Source organism: Elephas maximus, chromosome 10 (genome assembly GCF_024166365.1).
Source record: "Elephas maximus indicus isolate mEleMax1 chromosome 10, mEleMax1 primary haplotype, whole genome shotgun sequence".
In the NCBI taxonomy this organism is placed as follows: domain Eukaryota; kingdom Metazoa; phylum Chordata; class Mammalia; order Proboscidea; family Elephantidae; genus Elephas; species Elephas maximus.
In genome coordinates, this window is record NC_064828.1 from 45,729,289 (window position 1) to 45,749,506 (window position 20,218).

The 20,218-nt window shown below is 39.0% G+C and overlaps 1 protein-coding gene across 12 annotated transcripts in view; it reads left to right on the forward strand.

Annotated features, from left to right (window-relative positions):
• Window positions 1-20,218, forward strand: part of NPAS3 (neuronal PAS domain protein 3) — a 966,848-nt gene that overhangs the window by 455,412 nt on the left and 491,218 nt on the right. For 9 of the 12 annotated variants that reach the window (XM_049897603.1, XM_049897590.1, XM_049897591.1 and 6 more), the window contains one exon: window positions 16,204-16,280. In XM_049897603.1, coding sequence (XP_049753560.1) covers window positions 16,204-16,280 — 77 coding nt within the window. Of the gene's footprint in view, window positions 1-16,197; window positions 16,281-20,218 lie in introns of all 12 variants that reach the window. The other 3 variants (XM_049897593.1, XM_049897596.1, XM_049897597.1) reach the window with 1 other exon arrangement.

Here is a 20,218-nt window from a genome sequence, read left to right on the forward strand (position 1 = left end):
AGAGGCAAGGATGGTGAGACTTCATCTCACAGACTTTGGACATGCTATCAGGAGGGACCAGTCCCTGGAGAAGGACATCGGGTTGGTAAAGTAGAGGGTCATCAAAAAAAGAGGAAGACCCTCAAGAAGATGGATTGACAGAGTGGCTGCAACAATGGGCTCAAGCATAACAATTGTGAGAATGGCATGGGACTGGGCAGTGTTTCCTTCTGTTGTACATAGGATTGCTGTGAACCAACTCGATGGCATCTAGCAAAAACTAACAACAGAATAAATTGTCCTTCTCTCTTGTCACCTAGAAAATTCAGCCTCACCTGAAGGTGAGACAACTGTTCCTATGAGAAATATTTACTGGAAATCAAGACCTTATTCTCTCCTACGTATAGTAATTCCTAACTTCTTTCTTCGTTGGCTTACTCAAAATTCATTAAATAGTACAGTAGGAATATAGAATTCTCTTCCCCATTTCAATAGCTTTCCAACAAATTAAAGGCATTTTTTGGATAATTTAATATTCTTTAGTTCATACCTGGGTGTATTATAATCTCTTATAATACTCTTCTATGGTATTTGATGGATCTTGGCTGTAAGGAATAAATACTTACTGATTTTGTGGTCCAGGAGTTGTAGGGACTTCAAAACAATTCCATGTAACTCCTCTGCCTGTGACATTGTAAAAGCCCTTGTCATGGCTAGTGCTACAAGAGCAGAGAGACTGGGGGCCAGCTGGACCAGGAGAGTGTGTCGTCGTTGATGAGTGAAGTGCTGGGTGTAAGAGGTAAGGGGGAAGCCTCAAAATAGCATCATCCCAAAGTGTGGTCTTGCACATTTTATAACATACTGGCTTTTTGTTAAGGCCCTCTATATGGAGTTTCATGTTTCTGTATTTCTTTTTCATGAAATTGGCAGGAAAGTTACTCCAGCAATGGAAACAAGGGTTTTTGGAAGGCATACTTGACTTCCTCATTTACACAGTGGAGAAAACCAAGAAAGAGTGAGATAGCTTCAAAGTAATGAGTGTGCAGTACCAGCAGAATGAAGACTCATTAACAGTGGGGAAGAAAGGACAGAGGGTTCATGGGGACGACGATAGCTTGATTTGAATGTGTTTAGGCAGCTTTTCATGTAGAAATATACTTGCATAATGTGGATTGTAGATCATTGTGCTGTTCAGCAATCATCTAGAAGAACATGTTCTGAGGCTGAGGTCCCTGTTGAGACAGACTGGACTACCACAACATGGAGCATCATTTTTGTGTGTTTGGGTTATGTTAAAATACTGGATTTATTCTTTTATTTTAAATAGTATGTCACCTGCCTCTCAGCTTTACCTAAACTGCTCGTGAATAATTTTGCAGGTTCTTTTAAGGTTGTTCCATCTCTCTTCATCTATAATGTGTGGATATTGCTTGATTCTTCCTCTCAGAATATAAACATCCTCCAGTCATTAAAACATTTTTCTTCTCTTTACCCTGGATATTTTCCTGCCACTTTCCCTGCCTGCCCAGCTTTCACCATTTGTTCTTCCTTTTGCTTCCAAATTTCAGTAAAAGGAGTTTAAAATAGATAGATGATGGTTTTCACCTCTCATTTATTCCCCAAGTTGTTCAACGCTCTCCCATGATACTGACATAGCTGATAAGTCTCTCCTTAAAATGTTCCACACTTCCTCTTTGACACCATTGCCTCTTTATTTACCTCCTACCCTTCTGGCTCTTCATTCTCAGGCTCTTTGATACTCACCTTTCTCGCTCTTCATTCTCAGGCTCTTTGATACTCACCTTTCTCGCTCTTCATTCTCAGGCTCTTCGATACTCACCTTTCTCTACCTCTCTATAAATGCAGATGTTTCCTCGGTCTGGCCCCCCAACCCTTCTCTCATTTTGTACATGAGTTGTTTTCTCCACAGTGTAAATAGGGAAATCATGCATGACTTCTAAATACCCTAGTCTCCATCTACCTCAGGCCCTTCCATGGTTTCACTCCTACCTATATGCCAAAGACTTGAAACCAAGTCCTCTTCTATGCCAAGCCTCTTTCCTCATGCTCAGGCCCACTGGACATCTCCATGGCCATGTCCTAAAGTTCAGTTTCCCATTTATTTCCTTAGCACCTTCTCACCTTCCTAAATCTCCTATCTCAGATACCTGGAATTTATACTTGACCCTTCCTTTTTCTTTATCAGTTAATCACAAAGCCCTCTCTACCTTACCTCTTAAATATGTTTAGAATTCAGCTCCTCTCTGCAGTCTTAACCAGCTTATTTAATGAGGTCAGATTCTTTTCATTTCTCTCCTAGACTACCCAATAGCCACGTTTGTGGTTTTCCTCTAACACATTCCACACTATATAGCACTACCCAGGGATATAACATATATGTGTGCTCGTGTCTGTGCCCTGCTCCGGCTCTTCCACTGGAGCCCCATTACTGTGGGCAAACTATAAATTCCTTTGCAGTGTTTGTAAGACCATTTGTAACTTGCCCATAGCTGTTTTTTGACATTCCTTCCCTACCTGTGAGACTCCAGCAGTGCTCTCCCAAGTCTTGCTCATTCTGTGCCATTGTGCATGTTCTTCTCCCTGTGCCAACCACTCCCTCTACCCCTAGCAATCCCTGGCTTGTTTGCCTGGAAAATATCTACTTATTTCTTGCCCAGATACCCTCTTCTCTCTTATATCTTTGAATTTCACTAGAGTTGTATGCTCCTTTTCCTGTGATTTTCCAACTATTATTTTAATAACAGAATACATTTCTCTCTCCTTGAGGGTACTGGCCTCCTTGGTACTTCCTGAACCCAACAAGCATCCCCATCTCTATTCTTTCTTTCTGTCTACCTAAAAATCACATTCATGTCTCCGCTCAAATACTATGTCCTTGCAGAAGCCTTCCCTGATTTCTCTATCTAATACAGAACTCCTTGTCACAACTTTTCTCCTTTTTTTACCCTTTCCCCTCTATTTTTCTTGTTGTTGTTGGTTGCCATCTGGTTGGCTCGAAGTCATGGTGACTTTATGTATACCAAAAAACCAAACCCATTGCCGTCGACTTGATTCCGACTCATAGTGACTTTATAAGACTGGGTAGAACTGCCCCATGGAGTTTCCAAGGAGCACCTGGTGGATTCAAACTGCCGTAGCTCTTAAACACTATGCCACCAGGGTTTCCGCCTTTGTGTGTAACAGAACAAATTGTTGCCCAGTCCTGTGCCATCTTTGTGATCACTGGTATGTTTGAATGCATTGTTGTAGCTATTCTGTCAGTCCATCTCATTTAGGGTTTGCCTTATTTTTATTGACTCCCTACTTTGTCAAACATGATGTCCATTTCTAGTGATTTCTTTTTCCTGATGATCTGTTCAGAGTAAGCTTAGATGCATCCTCACATCTAAAGAGAATTCTGGTTGTATTTCTTCTAAGATTTTATTTATTTATTTTTCTATAGTACTTTAACACTAATATGTGTGTGTATTATTATCATTATTGTTATTAGTATTATAGTCTTAACTCCCCCACTAGAATGTCAGATTCATGCAGTGAATGTGTTGGTCTGTTTTGTTCATTCTTCTATTCACTATTGCTAGAAGAAGGCACCTACTGGGTCCTCTGTAAATATTTAGATGCATAATTGAATTATATCTTTTGTAATAACATAATACCCGGCAAAGAGTAAACATTCAGTAAAGGTTTATTAAAATAAGGAACGTCGAATATGCATTTAACCATGGTTAAATTCCTGTGCCTGAGCCCATCAAACAGAAGAGACCAGTGGCTTTCAGGAAAAGAGAAGCAAGACAGCTGAAAGACAAATAAAAATGACTGGCTAGTGGCAAAGTCCATTCTCGTCAGCATCCTGGTTCAATTATTCAGTTCAGATTTTTGGCAAGTGATGCAGATTCTTTTTCAGAAAATGTTGATTGATTGCACAGTTGTACCCGCTTCATTTGCAAACCTTCATTATCTCTTTTCCTTTCCTCCCTCCGTCTGCATTTAGAAGGGGAGGAGCAGTGTATAATTCCACAAGGCAATTTTTGTGAATAAACCAACTAACTGGCTGTTCCTTTCAGTCTCACAGTCTCCACACAGAATGCAAGTGTCTTCTTTAGTTATGTATTCTCCCTTGTCTGAATCTCCTTGCATTCATTCACTCAAGGATTCATTTGATTACTTACTTATCAGTCAATGAATCATTCGTTCAGTCCCACTCAGTGCTGGGCTGATACAGGGTGTATGTGGAGGCTTGACTCTTGTCTGAAGCTGGAGTTCTTGACCTAGGCCTAAAGATGGGTTTCAGAGGCTGTCTGGAATTTCTGTTATTGTACAGTGAAACCTGTGAGAGCTGGAACTCAACGGGACTGCCTTATTTTTCTGGGATTCACAAGTTTTCTGCCTTTGATAGGTGCAGTCTTACCACTTTTCTTTCACTCTCTCTGAGTGGAAAATACTTGCGTTTTCCTTCTCTGACAGGTTTCTTCTGCCTTACGCAGGTTCTGGCTTTTGCAGGTTTTACTATTATAGTTTAAGTTTTGTGTTTGAATGTTGCCTTAGGAGGAGAGTTTGCTTAAGAGCTCTGTTATTCAAAGGAAGAAACACATTAAGAGCCTTTAATAGAGAAAGGTTTGAGCTCAGCCTCGAATCTAAATAATAGATCCCCAGAGTTAGGGTTTTTTTCTCCGTAATCTGTTTCTTGGTGGTGATGTGATGGGGAATGGAAAGTATATGCTTGTGCATTTTCTTAACTCTGGGTCTGAGAGTCTTATCAGCCTGTTTACTAATCTGTACACTCCAAATAGTGCTCATTTTCTTATTTAGTTTCTAAAACTTGGCCTAAAGCATAGCCTCTGCAGGCGCCTGAGAGGAAGGCAGCAATGGTTATGTTGGGTGCAGGATGCTCACATAAGCAAGACCTACCTTCCGCTCAGTTACCATCGACAATTTTGTGAGCTTTTGATTACATGAAATCAGACGGAATGTGGTAGTATTGCAAGAGCCGGTTTTGGTCTCCAGTGGCGATGGCTATATACGTTTACCTAATCAAGTTATGTTGGAGGCATTCAGTGTCTTAAAACGAATGCCAATTACTGCTGGAACAGGGCATGAGTGAATCCTTCAAAAGAAAACTCAGTGGGCAGTTACTGACACTCAGTGAATTGCTGGCTCTCTGCCCAAGTATGTGTGAAATGTTTGCAGTGTTTTGAGGCTCTGATTGCAGTCTGGCTTGCAGGCTTTGAGGTGACACTGTAGAGTGGAGATCAAGCCACAGGAAAGGTGGAAGCTGGAGGCACTGTACAGGGAAAAAGTCTTAACATTACTGCCAAAATTGGAATACAGGTAGTTCATTTGGAAAAGTCATCTTCGGCTCAGCCTTTGCTTTTCCTAACAAGGTGGAGGGAGTTGGCATGTGCTCAGCACCTCCCATGGGCTGGACACTGTGCTCTAGAATGTTCATTTATTTACAAGTATTTATTGTGTGCTTTCTGTATGCTGGGTGGGCCCTATTCTAACTGTTAAAGTTTCAACAGTGCAAAAAATGGTACCCCTGGCTTGTGAAGGCAACATGCTAGTGGAAGAGATAGACAAAATACAAGTTTAAGTTCTATGAGGAAAATTAAAGCAGGGTGGGGAAGATCAGGAAACCCTGGTAGTGTAGTGGTTAAATGCTATGGCTACTAACCAAAAGTTCGGCAACACAAACCTACCACCTTGGAAACTCCATAGGGCAGTTCTACTCTGTCCTATAGGGTCACTATGAGTCAGAATTGACTTGATGGCAATGGTTTGTTTGTTTGTTTTTGGTCAGGGTGTGGTGGGGGGGAGAGCATATGTCCCCACAAAAGCTTTCCAAGGCATTAACCCCTTTTATAGAAGGAGAAATTGAGGTCCAGAGAACCTACTTTATCCTAGACAACTTAAGCTAATTAAAGCCAAATGGAGGATTTAAAACTTGTTCTGCCTGACTCCAAAATCCAAATTCTTTTCTCTGTGTAGAGCTGTCTCCCAATAACGTGACCCTTCATGATGTCTTCTCCCTGTAAGCACAGAGGGCAGACCCATCCTGGGAACAAGTTGGTTGTCCTTAGAGTAAGGGGCCTGAGTCGTAAGAGTTCCCTTCAGAATTTCCAGGTGAAATGGCAGCCTGGTTGGTCACTCAGTTTGTTTGCACATGCCACGCTCGGTGCTGTGATGTGGACATGCAGTTCAGGGGCTTTGATGCAAGCAGTGGTGTTTAAGTAGAGCAGTAGGCAGTAGATAGGTGAAATTGTGAAGTCAGGGTTTTCAGACAGTGTTGAGTGGACCTTGCTCCTCCTGGGTGTAAGCATATGGCTATTAAGCAACAGTGTTGACCTCCAAGAAGGCACCGTGGTAGTGGGAGGATCCAGCCAAGGAAGCCTACAACGGAGTGTGACAATCCATTGGTGTATGCCTAGGGAAAAGCAGACTGGGGCAGGACAAGGTGATGATCCTGGAACCTTGCTTGAGTAGCTGTGTTAATGTACATTTCCTCTGGCCTCACATCTGATCAGTGAACCCCAGGGACGTGACAGTTGGATTTCATTGTTGAAATGAGCTCACCCTCCGTACTCCAGATTCTGATGCCTTTACTAACTCTACTTTTCCCTATCTCCATCCTGAGCTGTTAGTTCTACCCTTATTGCATTTTATTAATTAGCTTATTTGTCAGTCTCCCCACTAGACTCTGATTACCTGAAGGGTCAGGACTGTGCCTTTTAATGTTTATGTCCTTTGTCATAGTGCCCCTCACAGAGGACAGGCTCAGCAAATACGTTGCGTGGGTGCTTTTAGCTTTCTTTTGTTAACATGTAAAACATCTGGAAATGGACATGGGAGCCTGGCTTACATCTTCAGCACCTATGTCAGAGGCTTACTATCTCTCATAAGTGCACACTAAATTTTGGATGAATAAATGTAACACCATCGCCTGAGATTATAGAGCTTTGGAAATTGATCAGAGTGACTTTTCAATAGCAGGCACTGCTAGAAGCAGGGCATTGTGTCCTTCGGACCAATACCTCACTGCCTCACAGAAATATTTATGTTGACTTTTCTTTTGGCAGAAAGAAAGTCACTGAATGCGCTGCCAAGCATTGACATGGCCCCAAAGCTAGAGAGAAAGAGAGCGAGAATGACTGAATATATAAATGGATAAACAGGAGAGACAAGAGGGAGAGAGCAAGAGACGTTACCTTCTTTGTCCCACAGCCACACACACTGCTCCTGCAGATCCAATGTTCTTAGTTCCCTGTCAAATCAGTGGCCCTAGGAAAACCCAGTGGGTGGATGGAGCATTAGACTGGGAGTAATAAGGTTGTGCCTGACTTACTTCAGCATTTGTAACAGATGTTACCAGCGTCATAACATGAAACTTTGGGATCAGACTGAAAGAAAATCAAGATAACAGATGTGGACCTCTTCCTTTTACCAGCTAGTGCTGACTGACACTGCACTGATTCAGTGATAATCTCTACTCCTTTCTTACCAGAGCAGAATCATGACACTAACAATTTGTGTGCCATTCAGGTCAGAAGGGGTGAGGACAGTAGGAAGCACTCATCTGAAAGACTTTTAAGACAGTTTTCAAAGTGAAGGTATAATCTTTTTCTTGAGGTAGCACACCAAATCTGTTGTTGTTGTCGTTAGGTGCCGTTGAGTCAGGTCTGACTCAGAGTGACCCTGTGTACAACAGAAGGAAACACTGCCCGATCCTGCACCTTTCTCAAAATCATTGCTATGCTTGAGCCTATGATTGCAGCCACTGTGTTAATCCATCTTGTTGAGTGTCTTCCTCTTTTTGGTGACCGTCTACTTTACTAAGCATGATGTCCTTCTCCAAGGACTTGTCCCTCCTGATAACGTGTCTAAAGTATGTGAGACATAGTCTCACCATCCTTCCTTCTTAGGAACATCCTGGGTGTACTTCTTCCAAAACAGATTTGTTCATTCTTTTGAGAGTCCATGGTATATTCAATATTCTTCGCCAACACCACAATTCAACAGAGCCAGTTCTTCTTCGGCTTCTTATTCATTGTCTAGCTTTTGCATGCATATGAGGTGATTGAAAACAGCATGGCTTGGGTCAGATGCACCTTAGTCTTCAAGGTGATGTCTTTGCTTCTCAACACTTTAAAGAGGTCTTTTGCAGCAGATTTTCCCAATACAATGCATCTTTTGATTTCCTAACTGCTGCCTCCACGGGTATTGATTGTGGATCCAAGTAAAATGAAATCCTTGACAACTTCACTCTTTTTCCCATTTGTCTTGATGTTGTTTATAGGTCCAGTTTTGAGGATTTTTGTTTTCTTTATGTTTGAGTGTAATCGATACTGAAGGTTGTGGTGTTTGATCTTCATCAGTAAGTGCTTCAAGTCCTCTTCAGTTTGAGCAAGCAAGATTGTGTCGTCTGCATAATGCAGATTGTTAATAAGTCTTCCTCCAGTCCTGATGCTGATTCTTCTTCATATAGTACAGCTTCTCTGATTATTTGCTCAGGATACACATTGAATAGGTATGGTGAAAGGATACAACCCTGATGCACACCTTTCCTGACTTTAAACCACGCGGTATCCCCTTGTTCTTTTCAAACAACTGCCTCTTGATCTATGTACAGGTTCCTCGTGAGCACAATTAAGTGTTCTGGAATTCCGTTTCTTCACAGTGTTATCCATAATTTCTTTTGATCCACACAGTTGAATCCCTTTGCATAGTCAATGAAACAGATAAACATCTTTCTGGTATTCTCTGGAATACCAGCCAGGATCCATCTGACATCAGCTGTGATATCCCTGGATTCCACATCCTTTTCTGAATCCAGCTTGAATTTCTGGCAGTTCCCTATTGATATACTACTGCAGCTGCTTTTGAACAATCTTCAGCAAAATTTTACTTGCATGTGGTATTAATGATATTGTCTGATAATTTCTGCATTCTGTTGGATCACCTTTCTTGGGAATAGGCATAAATATGGATGTCTTCCAGTTGGTTGGCCAGGAAGCTGTCTTCCAAATTTCTTGGCATAGATGAATGAGCACTTCCAGCACTGCATCTGCTTGTTGAAACATCTCCTTTGGTATTCCATCAGTTCCTGGAGCCTTGTTTTTCGCCAGTGCTTTCAGTGCAACTTGAATTTCTTCCTTCAGTACCGTCGGTTCCTGGTCATTTGCTACCTCCCGAAATGGTTGAACATCGACCAATTCTTTCCGGTGTAGTGACTCTGTATATTCCTTACATCTTCTTGTGATGCTTTTTGTGTAGTTTGATATTTTTCTTATAGAACCTTTCAGTATTCCAACTCAAGGCTTCAATTTTTTCTTCAGTTCATTCAGCTTGAGAAACGCTGAGTGCGCTTTCCCTTTTGGTTTTCTATCTCTAGGTCTTTGCATATGTCATTATAATATTTTACTTTGTCTACTTGATCTGCTCTTTGAAATCTTTTGTTCAGCTCTTTTACTTCATCATTTCCTCCTTTTGCTTTAGCTACTTGACATTCAAGAGCAAGTTTCAGAGTCTCTTCTGACATCCATTTTGACCTTTTCTTTCTTTCTGTTTTTTAAGTGACCTTTTGCTTTTTTCATGTATGATGCCCTTGATGTCATTGTACAACTCGTCTGGTCTTCAGTCATTTGTGTTCAATGTGTCAAATCTATTCTTGAGATGGTCTCTAAATTCAGGTGGGATATACTCAAGGTCATACTTGGGATTTTGTGGACTCGTTCTAATTTTCTTAAGCTTCACTCTGAACTCGCATGTGAGCAATTGACAGTCTGTTCTGCAGTTTGCCCCTGGCCTCATTCTAACTGATGATATTGAGCTTTTCCATCATCTCTTTCCACAGATGTAGTTGATTTGATTCCTGTGTTTTCCATCTGGCAAGGTCCACATATATAGTCACTGTTTATGTTACCTCTTTGCCTTCCCTTGTGGATTTGTCTCATATGTCTGATCCTCACCTCTCAGTTCAGGCTGTGGATCATGCCTGCATTTTCCTGAGGTTCCCATCCTCAGTGATGTTGACAGTCAGAGTTTCATCATTCCCTCAGGTGTTGTCACTCCAAACAGCAGCTTAATCCACTGCCTTAAGAATTTCATTGTCAGAGAGAAGTGCAGGTCCTCCCATGAAGAATGTTAATTAACCCTATATGTAGCCCTTGTGAGGGATGTATAATATTTCCTACAGTGACTGCCAGATTGTTAAAGAAAGACCATTTTTCCCTTTCCCCAGCTACAGTAGAAAGCTAGGAACTCTGATTTCCTTCAGTGTGAAAGGAAAGAGGAAAAAAGGACAAAGTGAATCTTTCAAATGGAAAATATCTCCAAAAAAGAAATCCCTATAATTCGTTGCTGAGTGAGTACATGCAAACATTGTCAAGAATTATTATAGTAATAATTGGGTACTATTTCACATCTAGAGGACTTTGCATTTTTGGTGTATGAAATTTGAAAAGTTTTCCAAAGTCTTATGAATATTATTTGATTCTTAGAAGATGAGGAGTGTATTGAGTTTTGTATGTTTTCCCCTTGGTTCCTTTCTAGTAGAGACAACGCAAACATGCATCTTTGAGAGAAGCAGATATGATTTCTTTTTCCCAAATCCAGCAATTCATTTATTAAGTATGAATACTTCCACATCATCCCTGATGTTTTTCCATAATGGACGCAACTCATACTTAAATATTAGAAGAAATTTAAATATGTGCTACGTCAAAGAATTTAGAATTGATATTAGGTCTGTTAAAGTTTCAGTTGTATCGTTGAATTAAATATCTCTTTTGTATAGATTGATAGTATAATATAATCATTTGTCCTGGGATATAAATTTTGAAAATGTGGTTTTTTAATCTTTAAAAATCCTCTAAATAATTTAAAAATAAATGCAATATGTACATACTCCTAAATACAGGTGTTTTTCTTTTGTGGATTTATTTTTAATTAAGCATCCAGGTTAGAAACGACTTTGCCTGCTTGTCTTCTCTGGCCTTTGCTTTTAAAGGGTAAAAATTAATCTTTGTGAAAGCCCATTGAAAAAGAATTACTATTATTTGTTTTCAGATATTTACTTAATTCATTGAGTGAAAACCCCACATACAGTAATTTGTGACGACAGGGTTTCCATTATAGTGTTGCTGTGTTGGTTAAGCATGTACCCAGCACTAATTATTTCAGTGTCTCCTCTCTGTCAGACACTGAGATGCACCCGGTGTCTAAGGCATGCACGAACACCGAGAAGTTCAGAGTTGCAAGGATGCAAGTTGTGAATGTGGGAATTAGAAAGAACTGTGAGGACCCATTTCAAAATGATGATTTCGTCCCATATTAAATGCAAACATAGCAAATTCTACTTTGATGGGGAAACACACACACATACACAAATGTACCCCACCCCCTCCACCCCCACACACACTAAATATACTTTATAAACCTCTGAGGCTCCTCGGAAAACCCTCTCTGGCTTCTTTGGCCCTACAGAGAAGGAAGCTAATTGAGATTCTTCAAGGGAAATCCCTTTTCTTTTCTTTGGTAGTCATGGAAAAGACTCATTATCCATCCTGTACTCCATTCTTTCCCAGACCCTGACTTTGCAGAGCCCAGTTGCTAAAGCCTAAGGAGTGATGTCCGGGGATTCCATTTAACATGCACTTCGGTCCTCCCTTCCCCCAAACTCAGTGGGAACAGATCCTTGCCCCTTGGAGGAAGGATTCAGAGGGCCGCCATCAGAGTATAGCTTGAGAGTGGACCTGGCACTGAAGCTTGGCTTTTCACTTGGCAGGTGATTCCATTTTTGAAATTCTGCCTGTAGAACTTTAAGGCAACATAGGCCCATGGTGTCTCACACTGCTTGTCACTGTGGGGGTGGTGGTGGGAGTGAGAAAATACTCCTAAAATGGTCTTCTCTATCTGACAATGACTGTTTTTCTGTAATAAAACAATCCATTGGAAAATGTTTCTCAGTTTCATCCTCATCTTTACTTTCTAATATCTTTTCAAGCAATCCCTTCGATAAGGAGCTCCTTTGTCTCTCCTTGCCTGTGGTCTACCTTCCTGTTGTGAATTGTTCTGCCCAGGGATTGGGCCAGCTCCAGCTGCTCTGGAAATGGGGGCAGGGTGGGTTATGAAGGAAAAAGGGCAATGCAGGACACAAGGCCTGTAAGGGCTCGTGACTTCTCTGCCTTTCATTATGTGTGTCCACTGAGCTGTCCTGTTTCTGTTTTGTGATGGGTTCTTCTGTGGCAAGCTGACCTTTTGGCTGAATAGGTCAAACTCCCACTGAGCTCTCATCCTCAGCCTTCCTCACGTTTGTGCATCCCCAAAGGTGATGAGCACTGTTTAAGAATATGTCTGGGAGTGTGGGGTTTATTTCCCAGAAGAGTGATTGTCTTTTACTGCCCTGAATTAATTCTGAAAGACTACAATTTGAGGTTATGCTGAAGAGCCTACATTAGAACATTTTTGCTGACGTTGTCAAGGGACAAACTAATTTTTCAGATACTTGTTTCAGGCTGTGTTTTCTTTCTGTGTCTTCTACTTAATGAGAGAAAGGCCAAATGTGGCGTCCGAATGATTCCTCTTATTATTTAGGATTTCTGAAAGGGATGATCACAGCTTCTTCAGTTCTAATTTTTTGAAATCCTTCTCCCTGTTTATCTCTTCCATTTAACGTCTATTAAAACTCTCAGTGCTTTATTGTTAACTCTTGTAAAACATGAGATAGTAGCACTGCGGTGTTTGTTGATAGTTACATGTGGTACCTAGGTTTGTTTGAAAATGCATAACATTTTCTTTTGGACTATTAGTCCAGCGCTTAACCAGTTTTATAACACTAGTCACGTGACAATAGCGCTAGCTCTTTTCCATATCACATGGGCACTTGGTAAATGTTTGTTGAATCAGATTTTAAGTTGAATTACTATGGTTTTATTTTTATTTTCTTTTAGCAATTTGTGTAAACCACTTCAGTTCAAATCTCATGTTTCAATGTTGGTGAGCTAGTGATAAAGAATCACACATTTATTTGGATTTACCAATGCCCTGCGCATTGTTTGGTTAATTTAATTAATGTTCTTTAAATTTCAAAAAGTAGTTTCTTTAATTGAACAAATTACTGGAATATGTCAGTAGATCAGATTAAACACCAACAATGACCTATTCAACAATAAGTGCACACTGTGTCTGGGCTACCAAGTGGCTTTAGAAATTGCAAACTTTGAAAATACAGCAATCTGAGAGAGCTTCCTAAGCAGCATGTTACCTTTTTGAGGACGGTGAGCCTCATTGTGGAAATGTCCATTAAATTTTTCTTTAGATGTCAGTGATACTCTGTATACTCAATGAGATTAATATGAAGAGGCAGAATAGGTGTATTTGCATTGTTCCTGAGGTATCAGATTATTGTCTCAATTCTCAAAATGCCAAATATAACAGGATAAAAAGTACAAGATAAGAGGTACATATTTAATATCTATTCAGTTACCAATAATGCTAGTGTTAGAGCTGGGCTCCTACCAGGGCCATAATGGGCTCCTGTTTAACATATTTATGTTGGTTGTAAAATTAGGAACTGTCATTACAGCCCCACATCACCTGCATAAGTGCAAAACATATAAATCAAGAGAAGTTCCATTGCCATAAAAATGCCATTGAACAGAAGAGCATGAAACTACTTACAAGTTACTTGTGTGTTATGCTAACATGCACTGGGATGCACACTCAGATTGCTAGAGGATTTGAAGAACAAAGGAGAATAACTACGCACATAGGAAGCATGGATATAAGTTCTGGTGAAGACATTTGGGAACCACAGGCTAACTTAGAAGTTCTTTAAATAAAATTCTTATTTATTTATTTGCAATGTTTATTTAGAGAAGAGGCTGAACCTTGTCCAACCCTGACAGCACCTGACTGAAGGCAGCTCTCTCTATGCTTGTAGAAGGCAGTGAAGCTACCGTCTGTTGTTACTGGAGCATGACTTCTTCTAGTAAATAAACACTGTCCTTATATTACCTATGATGTTTTAGAATCCCCCTCTTAATCCAGTGCTTTCTAGAATAGTTTGTTCTCTAAAATCAGCCCATTTTCTTTTATACGATGCAATGGTTTATTTTGAACTTTGTAATTGAAGTCCCGAAGTGCCCCCAAATTATGAACTATTAATAAAGAGCTTTCTGAATCATAATTACTGCCTCAACACAAAGGGACACTTTGAAAGTTTTTCAACTTCCGCCTTCTCCCTCCCGAGAGCTCCCCATCCCACAATCTTAGGAAAAAAAAAAGACTGCAGAATTTATTCATGTGGGATCATTCACACCAAGCTACCATAATGTGCAATTACCACTCTAGAAACTGAAAACAGTATTCAGCAAGACAGCTGCATTATCAAAATTGCCAAAAGAGTTTTGAAGGGAGTAATGTGCGTGTTAGAATAGGAAATTAATCAGAAACACACATACACACACTAATACTGTCTTAAGTATATCTGAATATTAAACTTTTAAAATATCTGTCCCTCCTTATATGAAAGATTAATCTTAAAAAAAAGAAAAACTGATTTTTCTGTCTTAAAATTATTAGTTGTGTGCTTTACTTCTGAAACAAATGAGAAGGTTGGAGTAGAGCTCTTAGAGACCCCTTCCAGCTGATACATTCTTTGATAATAATCATTTTTCAATTAGACTTTATAAATTTTTCCATCAGAAAAAAAAATGCTCCTTCTGGCTTCTCTTGCCAGTATTAATGATACTTACCACTCATGCCACTTTCGAAGTGCCTTTCAGACAGTGCAGACGCTCACTCACAATTGCAAGGGCAAATGCCTCTCTTTTGCATGGTGCAGAATCATAAGTGCATTTATATTATAATCCTAAGCTCTGGCTCCAACTGACTGACTCAGTAACTGAAACGAAACAGCATTATCCCAGCAGCATTTGACTGGAATTTTCTTGTCAACTAGCTAAAAGGATTTTTGGAAGTAAAAAAAAGCAGGAGAATTTGATTTAATTTTCAGTTTGTAATATCTGGGTTTGAGGGAGCATACGTTTGTAATAACAATTTTAAGGAAAGTAGGAAGACATGGGGAGTTTACTTGTTCAAAATATAGAAAACATCTAAATATTTTCTTTTATAAAAGTACTGTAAATAAAACCAATTTTCGTTATCTTGAGAATGACAAAGAGAAGAAAAACAGTGCCTAGAAAGTAGATTTAAAAGCAAAATTGGACCACATGCAAAAAATGTGTAAAGAAAAGACCCTCAATTTTGGATCTATTAAACCTCATGCATTAAGCCCAGTTTTGTTAAGGATTGTGGGGCTCTTAGGGTAGAAGGTACCTACTAACAAAGCATAAGGGTGTGCAAGCAAGAGGACTGACTGCTACTTAGTAGGCGAACAGGGGTATTCATGTACTCCTGGTAAGAAAGAATCACCAACCTGGGTGGGTAACATGTAGGTAAGAGACCACCTGGGCTTGTCATCAGTTTTATAGGAATAGTTACGCTTGAATATTCAGTAAAAAACTCAATCCAGTCATCCTGAGACACTTATGCTGTTGCAAATGGTCATTAATGAAAATCTCTTAATGCAATTTAATAATATCCAAGATGCTGTGCTTATTAAATTGTGATAAAGTTATTGCATTAAAAAATACAAAAAAGAAAAAAAATTCCTATTAGTTTTTTGGTAGCCTAGAGGATACAGAAAATATAGGTTTCTCTGAAGGAAAAAAAAAAGGCAGTGTGTGTATGCTATAAAATGTCGATATCTGTTTCAAGTTTAAGAAACATAGTTTACTAATAAATTTTTAAAAGGAATCTCAGTATTTGTATGTTTTTGATCCAGTAGAAGGAAAACAGCCCAAAGTAAAAATTTTAAAAAAGAAAAAAAAATGGGGGAGGGGGATGCTGCATGTGGTTTTTTAAGTGTTTTTAGATATTGATTTATTATTCTGAGTTGAAAATTTATCCTAGGCTCTGCTTATGGTCAGACACCTCAGAACCAAAATTACCATTGGGTTCTATCTCTTTCAAAGGTCACTGATACAGTAGCTAACTGGTAATATAATTAGAGATAAATTAAACTGAAGGTATGAAATCTGAGCTCCAACTTAATTTCTCTTTTTTCTTTCTTTTGTCTCTTTCCTTCCTGCCTGCCTCCTGCCTCCTGCCTTCCTTCCTTCCTTCCTTCTTTTTTTTAAGTTATAGGTGCACAACGAAGGAGAAGCCCCAGTGCACTAGCCATTGAAGTATTTGAAGCACATTTGGGAAGTCACATTTTACAGGTACCTTTAAAAGAAAAAGAAGTTTGTTTATATTTTACCAAGAAAAATCCATGTATTTAGATAATTTTTTTAAGTTTTTTTTTTTTAATTTCAGCTATGCATTTAATTATTATTTCTACTGGATTTATGAAATTCTTATGAATTCATTTTTTTTTCTTTTTAGAAAGCCATCCCTTGAGAGAATATTAATGAGAAAGGGAGGGCAAGTATTGCTTGTGCTGTAATCATTTAGATGAATTGCGCTATTTAGTTGATGCGCGGTGTATAGTTGCTGGCTGTTCCCAGAATGACCGTGTGTGCACTGTGTTTGTAAGTAGATATATGTGTGTTTTCAAGCTATATATTGTTTTTTGGAAGAGCAAATTTATGTTGTGAAAGTAATGTGACACTTTTACATGTCGTCAAGTTTGATTGTTTTTTGCTTGAGTTTGTATTCCTAAGTTCTTCCAGTCTTAATGTTTGCCTCCTCAAATTGCAAAATTTCTCAAGATGAAATTTTAAAGTATACTTTTAACTAAAAAGAGACAAGGAACGATAATTGATTTTGCCAATGAATTTCATGACAGATAAACCTTAGGCTTACTAGGTTTGTAGTTCTTTACTCCTAATGAAGAGTCTTTCCAAACTCGGCATCCTGCTTACTAAAAATTATTTTTCTGAAGATTTTTTTTCCATCAATTCAATACATGTTCCTTCATCTATGAATAATTATTCTACATTGTTCCTGCTTCCAGGGTAAATGCTACCATGTCCAAATCATCTTTTAACTATGTAGGATACATTATTAACATGGTCTTAGAGAAACAGACATGTTTAGAATATCTAGGCAGCTTATTGTATTTTGAAAACATGGTTATATTTTTCTTAGATATACTTTGGGATAAAAATAAAAATGAACTCCAGATTCCAGTCCATTCGGAATTTAAAAATGGCCTCTATGGTGTTTTTTATTTTCTAGACAGCCAAAATAGTATCGAATCTAGCATATTGTTCCCTAAAGTTGTATCCCTAGAAAACTGTTATCACCAGATTCTCCATTAAAAAAAATAGCTCATGGTCAAATTCCAGTGGTGTCCCAAAGCAGTGTCTTAGATTTTCAGAATCACTTGAGGCACATATTCAAAGGATGTCATTCCTGGGCCTCATTCTGGACGTATTGAATCAGAATAAGTAGGGTGAAGTTCAGTGATTTATGAATTTTAAGTACTTTCTGGGATGATTTTGATCTTCTGTCAAGTCTAAGAAGTCACCAATAACATTTGCAAATTTGAGACCCTGAAAGATCTTTCAGTAAGGAAACTTGTTAACTTTATTTAATCTCGTATGTGTCTTTTCCTCACTAGTATCTCTTAGCATCCAATGGAAGTGATGTTTCTTGAAACAAACCTTGAGAGATGCTGTTCTGTCGTGCACATTAAATTTTGAGTTACCTTTGCAGTAACCGAGGATTCATTTCAAGAATACAGAATGGGTCATACTTGTTTCTAGATCTTCAAATTTTAATTCTATTTTTTTTTTCCTGTACATACTTTATTCAGGATCGCCTTTATAAGTTTTGTGTGAACGTATATATTATTAGATACTGCTGATATGTATTGCAAGATTCTGATGTGATTCAGAACTACTTCTATTTGTCTTCTGAAGCAGTCAGTGTGTAAGAGTTAGTCAAGAAAGAAATGGTTCAGAGAATAGCCCTATGTTATTATTCTTTGAATTATTTCTGTATATATTTTACTTGGCTCCAAACTGCTGTAGGATGAGGGAGATGTGGCTTAGGAGTTGAATTTAAAACTAACACAGAACTTAGGGGTCTGAATTGAATGTAAAGCATAAGCTCAATATAAAACTGGTAGAATGTATGTGCTAAACGCAAATTCAGTATTAGGTTGCATTGAGAGAAAAGAGGATCTAGAATGAGCCTGCTAAGCTTTCCTCCTCCCTGAGTTTGTCACACTCTGTTAAGGGAAGAACATGTATAACTGGATGTCCTTTGGAGTAGAATAACCAGACTGGTGAGAGGCCTAGGAGTCATGTTACATGAGGAGTGTTCAGAGGGCCTGGTAAAGTTTAGTTTAGAAATACACTTGCCTTAAAAGAATTATTAATACCCTCTATATATTTGAGGAGCCCTGATGGTGTAGTGGTTAAGAGCTTGGCTGCTAACCTAAAGGTTGGCAGTTCAAATCCACCAGCTGCTCCTTGGAAACCCTATGGGGCAGTTCTACTCTATCCTATAGCGTCACTATGAATTGGAATCGACTCGACAGCGATGGGTTTGGTTTTCTTTTCGTATATATTTGAAGGTTCCATATGCAAAAAAGATTAGCTATATTCTGTGTTACTTCAAAGTGTATAAAATAAAAAAGAGAAATGGACAGAAGTTGAAGAGAAAAAAAAATTGCCTTCAAGCAAGAAAATTTCCAAATAGAACTGCCCGTGTTTCGAATATGTCCAAAGCTGTCAGATTTAATGGAAAGTATGGGTATCTTGGTAGGAAAGCTTTCAAGAAAGTTAGGCATAAAAGTATAGTTGGACTAGATAATTTTCTTATTGCTGTAGAAACTAGAACTTTTTATTATGTGATCCTAAAACCAATGGTCATATAGTGGAACACATGAATATACTTACTTCTCTAAATGAAATATTGGAATTGTGGGCAGGAAGGGGTTGGGAAGTAGGAGAAATAAATAGGGCCCCCCCCCCGAGTATCTAATTAGTTACGTTGCCCCCGGTAGATGAATTCTTGAGCCCACAGACCCATGCCTGTACCACATTCAACAGTACCTCAGTTGTCTGCAAGAATAATATGATTTCCATATTAACCTTCAGGAAGATTGGTGGTTGAACCTGGTTGATAGTGAGGACTGGAATGAATTCTTCCTTCACTCCCCTCCTACACTTCCTTCACCTGCAAAGTTTTTGTTAAAAAACTTGTGTGGTCAACAGGGTACGCATGGTCTGTGACCTCACATTTTATAGTCATTTATCAAAATAAATAAAATTTCAAATACTTAATAAGAACACAAATTCTGTTGTACCAGGCACTTAGCTAGCTTACACTCAGGTGGGGAAAGAGAAATCAGGAGGTCTCATAATGTGAGGAGCTCCACACAAATCAAGTACTAGGGGCTGCAAAAGAGTGATGGCATCAAAGACTTCTCAAAGGATGAGTAAGAATTTATTAGGTAGAGAAAAAGGAAGAATATTCCAAACAAAGATAACATCCATGTAAAGGCATGGAGGCAAGTAATAATTGGTCCTGTTTAGGGACTCTTAAGATAGATCGTTTGATTGTTGCTTTGGATGCACAGGGGAGCACAAGAGAGACGAATATGGAGAAATCCCATGAGTCATATATGTGACAGGTCTATTAGCCAAGTGAGGAGGTTCGGACTCTACATTCTGTAACCAGTGTAGAGCTGATGGAGAAGGCTTTTTACACAGCAGAGTGAGTTATCATAAAAAACAATGTGTAAGAAGGCTTTGAGTGTGTGATATAAAGAGACCATTTAGGAAATTGTTATAATAGTCCAAGAAAGAGAAAAGGAACATCTATTCCAAAGTAGAGGCTCTGTGAATGGAGGCGCAAGTATGAAATTGAGATAGAATCATTGGCATGTGGTTTTTAATTAGATGTGAAAGGCTAAGGAATGATATGAGTCAGTACTGACCACAGGTTTTCTAGGTTGATAGCTAGCTGTCTGATGATACTATTACCTGAGAATAGTTGAAAGAAATATTCTGTTAAATAGCCAAGTTGATATGAACTAAACAGTGAGAAACTTGGATCTCATCATTGAAGCAAGATTGAGGCTAGGGCTGAAAGAAAATAGGGCAATCACTAATCACTAGTGTATAAATGAATGATAATTTCATGTCAAGTCTTGAGTTGCAGGCCCATGGTGAAAATGTGGAGCAAAGAGAGAAGAGGGTTGAGG